The sequence below is a fragment of the Heptranchias perlo genome, chromosome 16 (genome assembly GCF_035084215.1).
Source record: "Heptranchias perlo isolate sHepPer1 chromosome 16, sHepPer1.hap1, whole genome shotgun sequence".
In the NCBI taxonomy this organism is placed as follows: domain Eukaryota; kingdom Metazoa; phylum Chordata; class Chondrichthyes; order Hexanchiformes; family Hexanchidae; genus Heptranchias; species Heptranchias perlo.
Genome location: NC_090340.1, coordinates 3,766,909 through 3,776,933, shown reverse-complemented (window position 1 = coordinate 3,776,933; position 10,025 = coordinate 3,766,909). Strand labels below are relative to the sequence as shown.

General features: G+C 40.1%; 1 protein-coding gene across 2 annotated transcripts; it reads right to left on the bottom strand.

The window, feature by feature from the left end:
• Positions 1 to 603: 603 nt before the first annotated feature.
• Positions 604 to 5,039, bottom strand: LOC137333229 (immunoglobulin lambda-1 light chain-like). Of its 2 annotated transcripts, none has more exons than XM_067997388.1 (5): positions 4,949 to 5,039; positions 4,498 to 4,818; positions 3,284 to 3,595; positions 2,088 to 2,199; positions 604 to 1,077 (listed from the first exon to the last, which is right to left on the bottom strand). In XM_067997388.1, the coding sequence occupies exons 1-4, from the start codon at positions 5,001 to 5,003 to the stop codon at positions 2,090 to 2,092; spliced, it is 798 nt and encodes a 265-aa protein (XP_067853489.1). In that variant the 5' UTR covers positions 5,004 to 5,039; the 3' UTR covers positions 604 to 1,077; positions 2,088 to 2,089. The 2 variants fall into 2 exon arrangements, with proteins under 2 accessions (XP_067853489.1, XP_067853490.1); XM_067997389.1 differs by having other exon boundaries at positions 4,498 to 4,716.
• Positions 5,040 to 10,025: the final 4,986 nt, after the last annotated feature.

Sequence of the window (10,025 nt, the reverse complement as noted above, 5' to 3'; positions counted from 1 at the left end):
AATATGCAATTTTATGTTATAATTTCTAATCCTATACCAACATTAATTGGTCTTAAAGCAAACAAATTCACAGCAAAAATAAATAAAGCATAAAAGGGAAAATGTGAAACGTTTCCCTGACATTTATTTGACGTGGCAGCGGCTGTGGTTGTTTTATATTGTCCCTAATCTCATCGAAATAATTTTCTTTAATCCGGCACGGATACCCGTGTGTTTGTTGAGAAATCACACAATTCCATTAATCGATTAACTTACATTAGTGATCCTTAATAGATTATCGAATCTATATACGCTTAGCGAGCATATGCGTGTTGTGAAATTTCAAACGTCCTGGTGATATATAAAATATATACACTAATCACAGTACGGGGTGAAATCGTTTATGTGCCCGCCATAATTCAATAGCATTAGAAAACCTAGTCAATAATACGCAATGCGGTAATTGATGAATAGAGTTAGAGCATTCATTACGATCAGGTTTTCGGCAATTTGGAAGCTTCCTTCACTTAACTGTGTGACTTCGTTTTGCATAATGATAGAAATGAGAATTATACACGGCAGAAATGAAAATAAAGATAAATGAAATCAGATAACAGCAGTTAATTTCTCTTCTGCAATTAGACTTTATTAAAAGTTAATGAACACTTACAAAATGAATCCAAACATTATACTATTGACTGCAAGGTTTAGAACAATGGCATTCATTATTGTGATGATAAAGCCATGATTGTTTTGAAATGGTAACTTTGCAACTCCATGAATTATACTATCAAGTTCTATGTCAGAAATCGAACCCCAAGCTTTCGGTCAATAATTGAAATTTACAGCAGACTTAAAGTGAAGCGCCATCAGTGGGGAACTAAATTGGACCAACTTTTTTTCTGCAGGGAAATCTGTGTAATTTTATCGTTGATCCGAGACTTCCATACTTCGTAAGGGCGCTGACAACTACGGTTATTTTATCCAATATTAAAATGTGCTGCTTCTCAAACTGATGATATTGTTTGCAGATTTCACCGAGCCAGTAAAATGTAGAGCGGCTTAATCAATCTTCTTCTCCTCTGCTCCTTGTGCAGCCTGAAGAAAGATAATTTAATATCGTGGTTGGAATGAATGGAGATAGAAATGAAGCACAACTCGTAAGTTTAACGTCTTCAATCAATTGCCTCTTTGGAACCAAAAAAAATACACCTGCTATAAATTACCTTTTACTCTATTTAGTTGATGTTCAATAACTAATGTTTATTAGTAAAGCAATAGTTTCACAATCCACACATGAGAAGTGATACTATGTCATTAATATGAAAACTTGATAGATGTAAAAGGACGCTTGCTACGCAATGGACACACGCTTCCGGAGAGGACGCCATTATTCTGGATTGCTCCGTTCCCACCTCTAAGACCTTCCTATTCTGCATCCCCTATTTTGTAAACTACGATTGCATGATGCATTGAATCGAATTAAATCTTTGCAGAAAGTAAGTGTTAAATCTTCTAATTTGACTAGAAAATCGCACTGTCATACTTAGAGCCCCAAGATCTGCACAGATTCCAATGTTTACAATTAAATCCTTAATATCCAGCCAGTGATTCTGAATTGTTTTCAGTTAGCTGTCGCGTAAATTTAACGGCGCGACCGATGTCATGTCATAATGTACTCGATTCGATTAATCAAAAAGGTCTGAACCGAGACCCTGTGATGGTGAACGGTTCCTTGGATTTGACACCAATTCATAAAAGAATGATACCTATCCAAACACAGACCGCAAATGATGGTGATTAAAGTCATTAGAATGTATATTGAACACATATATATATCCATATATCCATATTCCCTCTCTCTCTATATATATATATAAAGAGAGAGGGAATATGGATATAGTCTTCTATTTTTCTGAGCTTTAATTTCACTCTATGATGTGGAGCCAATTGTCATACCAATCAGTCTTGGTGTCCTGATGCTGCCACAGGTTCCTGCATTTTTAAGGTACAAACAAGTTGCAACTCGTGACGCATTATTGTTTCAAGAACGGCTGTATTAAAATCGAACATCTAACATGGAAATTTTCAGAATTTGGGGTGCTTACCTTTACTTCTCCTTGAATTGGTGTCGCTTCCAAATTAGGACAAAGAGCAGTAGACATAACAGACCATAACCAATGCATCCAGAAATCAGCAGATAAATGAAGTTTTGACCGCCTACGAAGTTAATATTAAAAAAAAGATATCAAACATAGTGGAGAATATTGTCCACTCAATTTGCAAGATGAAAGATTGTGTTTTCAGTAACCCCACAGTGTAATAGTTGAGCAGCCATGTTTTAACGACCTTACCAACTCAGTTGTTCTATTTTCAAACCATGATTTCCGAAACAAGAATGTTTTTGTTGGTCAGTTACATCATTGTCAGTTTTGTAGCCAGTGGAATAAAGCTGCATTTTACATGAACCCTCTTGGCGCGATAGCTGTGACTTCGTGCTGTGCATTAATTGGAATCACTCTGCGGTTGTCAGGAGCTCAGGAGATCAGACCCTATTTCCTTGTAGGCAGGACGGTGTTCCCTAAAACTGCTCTGCACCAACACTGTAGCGGGGATTTATTAACAGCACAGTTTTAATGAAAGGTCCAATGGGGTGAACATGATAAAACCAATTATGCTGTGGGATGATTAGACATCGATTCTTGTCGGCGATGGTTTGCTTGTTGCAATAGTCATATTGAACAGGGTGGCACTCAGGAGAGGCCACGATGTGGAGCGACCAGTGTACACACTGGAGTAATTTTAACTTTTATGTTGGGGGTGGGGGGCAATTGAAGTCAATGGAAAATAAAATCGAGCGAGCTGTAAAACGGGCTGCGGATTCGCTGTCACTCTTGCCCAGCAATAAAAGTTACAACTAACTCCACCGTAATCTGAGAATAAAGGCTGCTCCGCGCTTGGAAAAAAGAGTAACACGTAAAATAAAATCAGAAGCGGAGCAAACAAAACTGAATGTTTATCATTGAATAAGAGAAGGAAATTTAATACATTCGTAAGCTTAATTCTTCTTTTTTCACTTCTCTATCGCAATCTGCGAACATTGATATAGTAATTACTAAAACGTTCAAATAAATCCATGATGAACCTAATCATTGATTTAGAACTTTTGATTTATATATTGAAGTCATTTTCCGTGCAACAAGTTTAGAATATTGTGTTATGAATTAACGTTAAGGGTGTCCTTGATGATCAATGAGGTTTGAACGACAATTGAATATCTCGGTTATAATGTTGGCCTCTTTACCTGCGTCAGAATATGTAACAATGTGTGTGACAATGGCCGGTGTCTCGAAGGTGATGTGAGAAACCAGACAGATATAAATAGTCCCGCTCTGAGCAGGCTCTGTCTCTTCCAAATAGCTGGAAGCGTCATACAATCCCTCTGATTTTCGGTGTTTAATGACATGTATCCCGGTTGTCACTTCGATACCATCTTTATACCAGCCGAACGTTACATCCCCAGGGTAAAATGCAAACGCTTCACACGCAAGTGTCAGGGACGCAGAAGAATCCCTTCCGGGTACTTTGGAGAAAGTTTTCAATGGAGTTGGAGGTACTATAAAATAGAACATAAAACATAAACAGAATAATATCACTCTTAATAGACAGACTGTCATAGCTTAAATCGGTATTAGGGCTTAATTGTATTTTTGTGCTTTGCGAAATAGTGTTGTTGTTTGCTTACCACTTACCACTTTTTCAGTGCACGTATGGAAGTAATGAACATGCTGTGAATTCTAATGAACCGAAAGCCGAATATAGGCGGGGGGGGGGGGGGGGGGGACAAGAAGAAAGTAATGGACAATTTCACGCTTGAAAGGCATATAAGCCGATCCTTGTTTTCTGGCTGGAACATCTCAACTTCTAACAACAATCATTGTATTGCAGATCGGAGTAACCTTTATTTGCAAAATTGTTTTGATTTATTATCTCGCTTTGCTCAAATTTGGATTGGAGAGAAGACATCGCTATCGATGGGTGAAGCAATCCCACTTGGAATAAAAAACTGGGAGGAATTGAATTTACTGCAGGTTCAGGCTTTCAAACGCGGAGCAAAGTATCAAATAAATTAATAGCTATGTTTATTCCCGCTGAGCTGGATAGATATAACACTGCAGCCCTGATATCATTATGTGACAAATGGATTTTTACCTGTAATATCAAATTTATTCCGTTCATTCTGGTTTTAATTTAAGAACGTTTTCTGCAGTTTTTTATAATCACAACATTTTAATGAAACGCTGCAATGCTAGGTAGAATATATTGATTTTTACCCTGTTACATGATTAAAATATGTACGTCTAAAATTAATTAACTTCCGTTGTTATTATTTTTAAACACCAATATTCCGTCGCGTAAAATATAATCACTGCAATCGTTCTGCGACATTTGTTCAATTTGCTACGAACATTATGAGTCAGAATTGCATCGCTCATTCTTTGCAATTTTTATACTTACCCCATACAATTAAATTTGATCCAACGCGGCTTTCAGTTGTATTTCCCTTTTGTTTGACAGCGCAATAATATATTCCAGCGTCCGAGAAACTCACGTTGACAATCCGAAGAAAGCCGCTGAATTTGCTCCTGAAACCGGACACTTTTCTGCTATCGCCTGCTGTACTCAGGTATTCATATTTACCCTCTTTCCTCCAGTCGATGCTCACCAGTGAGTCATCTTGAAAGAATGGAATTGAACAATGAAAGGTCACGTTTGTACCTTTGAGTGCGTTCGCGCTTTCAGGAAGTTGAGTCACTTCCATCGAAGTATCGGCGGGAACTATATAAAAATATAATTAGTTAGATGACAAAAAAACTTCAAGAAAAGAGAAAATGTAACTGAATGTATGTAAATAATAACGAATTCATTGTTTACATTGACACTGAGTGAAAAATAAATAAACAGCTACCTGCGCAAATGATCCACAAGACAGAGAGACACAGAACCACCTTACTTCTCAGCATTATGAACAAAGTAATAGAGGTCACTTGCTGAAGGCGATGAATCTCTTCGGGTTTGTAAGAATGCGTGTGCTGTGACGTGAAACACGTGACAGTGACGTTTGCCATCCTGTCTCTGTGGATTCCGGAAATGAGTTTCTTCTGTTGCATAATATTCACTGGACTTTCTGCACTGAATATTTTACCACAATTATCCATCGCATCGACAAGAAGGAAACATGAATTATTGCAGAAATAGTGAGAATTTCAAATTGAGCGATAACGTCCACTTTCTGAATCAATTATAATAATGAAAATAACCAAATTGCTGGAAACACGCAACAGTCTGATTAATGCACGGAACGAGAAAATAAAGCTGAATGTTTCGCGGCAAGATTCTTCATGAAAACTGAAAGGAGTTTTGAGGGAGATCTCCACCAAACATTTAAAAAAAATAACTTTCTTTTCTCCATTCAGATGCCAGCGGACAGTCTGTGAATTTTCAGCATTTTGGTTTTTATTTCAGATTCTCAGCACTTCAGATATATTTTGCGCTTTTGATCTCACTTTCCAACACTTGCCAGTGTATTCTGTTGATGGTCTCGCACCTCCTAGCCCCAGTTTCCAGGGGAATCCGTTCAGGGAGTTAAGTGCCGCTGTTGCCTCAGCTATGGGATTCCAAATCGAATCATTTCTCCGTTGGTTGCAAGCATTAGCAAATCAGGGCAGAAGTTACAATATGTGATATTGGGCTAAGTTTGCTTAATGCTTTCGACATGGCATTGTGCAGTATTTCACCGGGTACATTTAAAAAAAGTAAAACAGGCTAATGACTATAATAGTGGACAATGTAACACCACACAGACGCGTTTTGCGGTCACAAGCTATTGCACGCAGGAGAAATTCCTGCCAACTGCTCCCGCTCCGCCGGCGTTACTTCATCGGACATGTGACTGACCGAGGTTTCCGCTGCATATCGGATAAAGTAATTTCAGTGCAGCAGAATTAACTGAGGTATTTCCAGGTTAATAATTTCTGTATGCGAAAATGTGTTGCTATTGAAGACAGTGAGGGAGATGCGACCCGCTTTAAATCAGACATGAATGGAGCGGTATATTTTCGCTGCTAGGCGGTTTGAGTGCTTGGATCACATGAACTTGTGGCGATACGTTATAATATGAGCAAGCTTCCGGTGTATATTTGTCCAATATTTTTTTGCAATTATTGATGGGTAAATATAAGATCATAAATTCACTTGCAACTAAGCAGCGTCACGTGAAAATTCTTAACCACATTTACAGAGCCTTCTAATATTATAATGTATATTTCAGTCTTTGGAAAGGCTGTTTTGGTAACGAAAACACCTGGTTCCCACAATGAGGCAATCGTGGAGGCGTCAAACTGAAACTGTGGCCACGTGATAGAGTGACGCAACACGTTACGCCCAATCCCCCGTGATGGCTGTTCAAGTGAGGATTATGTTCCCCATTCGAGGACACCCTCCACCATGCAGAATAGCTAGAAGGAGGCACAGCAAAAACACTGAGACTGTAATTGACAATTGCTGCCTCCGCAAGTGCCAACCCTATGGAACGTTAGCCGCAGTTGCATTCCTCTGCATTTGGGTTATTGTCAACCAGTTAACTAGTTCTGCACAATAATTGCCAAGTAAGTGCGCATCTGAATTTTACTGTGGTTAGAGGGCACCAGTGGGTGGGCTTAATCTGCCTCTGTTGCATCCCTGTATTTGTCATCCTCCAATGGAAATAAGTAAAATGATAGCCTGACTTAAGAAAAGCATTTCCTTATTGGCTTTATGCTGGCTCCTCGCGGATAATTGAAAATAAAAAGTTGCTTCAAAACTTGTGGCCATGGATTGTAATCAATATGCCCTTAGAAATGCAGATCCTTCCTCCAGTTGACGCAAATTCCGAGGCCTTCTCAGACTCATTTCACTGACAAAAACGGCTAAAGAAAGATGAATATTTCCGACCATGAATGCAAGAAATAGAGAGCATACAATATTTTGGACACTCAGAAACTGCAGTACAGTATAATTTCACAAGAAAAACATACTATTTAGGGAACAAGCTCCTTGTAAAAAGCTTGGCAATAAGTAGAAGGACAGTAGATCAATTTTAAAACTTTTATTTTAAAATGTCTGCTGTCACAACATGGGAATAAATATATATGGCAAAAAGAAAAAATATAAACAATTTAGAAATTCACATTGGATAAAAATCAAATCTTCAATGTTAACAGTAAGCGGTCTGGTACAGGCATTTGGATATTCAGTATCATAAAATCTCTGGGATCAATCTGCAACATATTGGCAAGATAAGAAATACTGTAGTGTACAGCAAGGCCAAGAAGCCAGGAGTGCGTTAAAAGGAGGACATTAAGAAAGTAACAGAGTAGGTCCAGTATGAAATGGGCAGACTAGAGTCTTTTCTTCAACGATGCAACAAGCGGCAACCATAAACAAGAAGAAACAATAGCCTTCTATAGAAAGCGAAAGGGGGCAGACCATGCAACGGATGGAAATGCATATAAAATGGAGCCGAAAAGGAGGGGAGGGCAAAAACCTGGGAAAATTCGCATTCCACAAATGATGAAACACATTGATATACAAATAGGATATATTCCGTAGTATAGTAAGGGAAAGGGTGGCTCCCAAACTTTATGAAATTGAGATCCAGGAAATATATCAGTACCTTTGATTGGATTATTTTATCTTGGCCAAATGAAGGAATGAGGAAGAATAAATTGGAATGCATCGATCTGCACTGAAGACAAGTAGTGCAAACATAATCCAACGTGGAACTCTCCGAAACTAATAGGATGTGATTAGATGTGATGGGGTCGATTATGTTGACGGAGTCAGCCGAAAGCACCCGGCCCCCGCAAGAAATTCGAGCCATTTTCATCGGGCATCTTTTAAACGAATGAGGCCAACGGGGTTTAAAGGTCACGGTCTCTTGTCGACTAATTGATGGAACCTGATTGCTATGATTAGGCAACAACTCCATTGTCATTGTATCACGTAGTATAACTGCTCTACTGCACTGCCACAAAAATGCTCCTCACGGTTGCTTAACACCCACATTCTCCCACGAATCGACTCTCAGGGTGGCACAAGGTGAACTAAATTGAGCATGGTCTTTTTTTATCGAGCTATTACAATGCTTCCATCTTCCTAAGCGAGCGCCGATAGACAGCTCGCCGGTGGCGAGGAGTGGAGCAGGTCAAATAGCCCATCAGCAGAGACGGTTCGTTTGGGCTGATAGCGGGGTAGTATGTGTGGGGGCAGGGCGGTAGATATTGGTGGGCGAGAATGTTAACCAAACGAGAGGGGCATTTTATGTGGCAGTGCTGCAGAATAGTTACGTCATAGTAGCCCCACAACAGAGTGTCCAAAACCATCCAGCCACTTTTCTGTGAGGTACCTATCATCAGGGTTAGAGTTACTGAGCATTTGAATAACAATGAGTTGATTAAATAGATTCAGAAAAGATTTGTGAAGGATAGGTGGTGCTTTTGAGGAGGGCACTAGGATGGAGAAAACGGGAGTGTCTTTGGATGTTATCTATATCGGACTGCAGAAATCATTCAATGAGATTCTGCTCAAGGAATGATTCGCAAATATAAAGGGGCGAGGAATTGGAGGTAACTGATTTGGAGGCGGGTGACAGAGCAGAAATAAAGTAATGTACTCTGATGGTAGGATGCAACAAGTGGTGTTTCCCAGCGACCTGCATTGGGGCCTTAGCTTTTCAACATATATATCAGTGACTTGGTTCAAGGAACAGTGAGCTGTATATCAAAGGTTGCAGATTACACTAAGTTCGGAGGAACAGTAAGTTGTGCAAATGGGAACAGGATGTTATGAAGACACGTGGACAGACGATGTGGGTGGGCAAAATTGTGACAGATGGAGTTCAATGTGGGGGAGTGTGAGGTCATCTACTTTGGAATGAAGAATGACTAATCCGACTTCATGCAAACCGTCCTCATAAATTAACATATTAGGACCCTGTGTCATTCCGGTACCCCTGAGCTGCAGCGCCCCCAAGTCCAATATACCCTTCCTGAGGAGTGGTAACCAGAACTGGAGGCCAAATGTAACAAGATGCCTGTCTATGTCCCGTGCATTTTCTCTTTCCTTAAACTTACAGCGCGGCATTATTGCTACCCGGAGCTACGTTGCGTTGCGACCGAACTCCGACGTGCACACCATTCCAATTATATTCTGATCCTTGCCCTGCACGTCTTGTTTCCAGGTCCATTCGATGACTCCCTCGTAAACATTCACCGTCACTCCCTACAACTGTTATAAACACCAACACAAATCAAAAACGTGGGTTGTGTTGATGGTAAATTAGACGCGTGTGTTCAGGATGATTAACTCATCACGTGGGCTGGTGATAACAGGCCAGGAGAGGCCTGAGCCGAGGGCAAGTTCAGTTCCTAGCTCTGCCGAAGAGCTCTGAGATACAGTCTTTCGAAGAGCTGTATTCAAAATTATGAAGTTTCATATGCACCAGTAATTGCTTGACGCATTGGACAACCTGACAAAGTGCTCAACACTCCATGTCAATAGTAGGGGATCCTGCTTCCAGTTTATGTGGGATTCTGGTTCAAAGCATCAATATCCCACAGTCTATCATGGAGTGTATAGATCATCTCTTTGGACGTTTCAGCTGGCTTTTGTTTCCAGGAGTGTGTGACACAGGCAAAAGCATCTCTCATGGGTGATTAAATTTGCGTCATTCAGGCACTGGTCTCCACCTTCTTTTCAACCTTCTAAAGGCTGGGGGGAATTATTGATAAAGGTTGCAAGTGCATCAATGATCTCCTCCAATCTGCTCTCACGCAGGTCAGTGGGAGTGATGAGCAGCAGTCCCGTGGTATTGGAAGATTTGCAATGGGAGTGATATATTTTGCCCTTTATCACAATAATAAGATGCCGACTGTCACGCCACCCCTTCAATCAATACCTGAGATGCTTCCGTTTGCAAACAGGAAAGGTCCAAGGTCTTCGACGTC

Bases quoted from the DNA above. Each gene is read 5' to 3' on its own strand.
- LOC137333229 (XM_067997388.1), bottom strand. From the start codon at position 5,003: ATGCTGAGAAGTAAGGTGGTTCTGTGTCTCTCTGTCTTGTGGATCATT. The intron at 3,596-4,497 runs GTAAGTATAAAA...TCTATTTTATAG, and splicing joins ATCAAATTTAATTGTATGGG to TACCTCCAACTCCATTGAAA. The intron at 2,200-3,283 runs GTAAAGAGGCCA...TTAACTTCGTAG, and splicing joins TGTTACATATTCTGACGCAG to GCGGTCAAAACTTCATTTAT.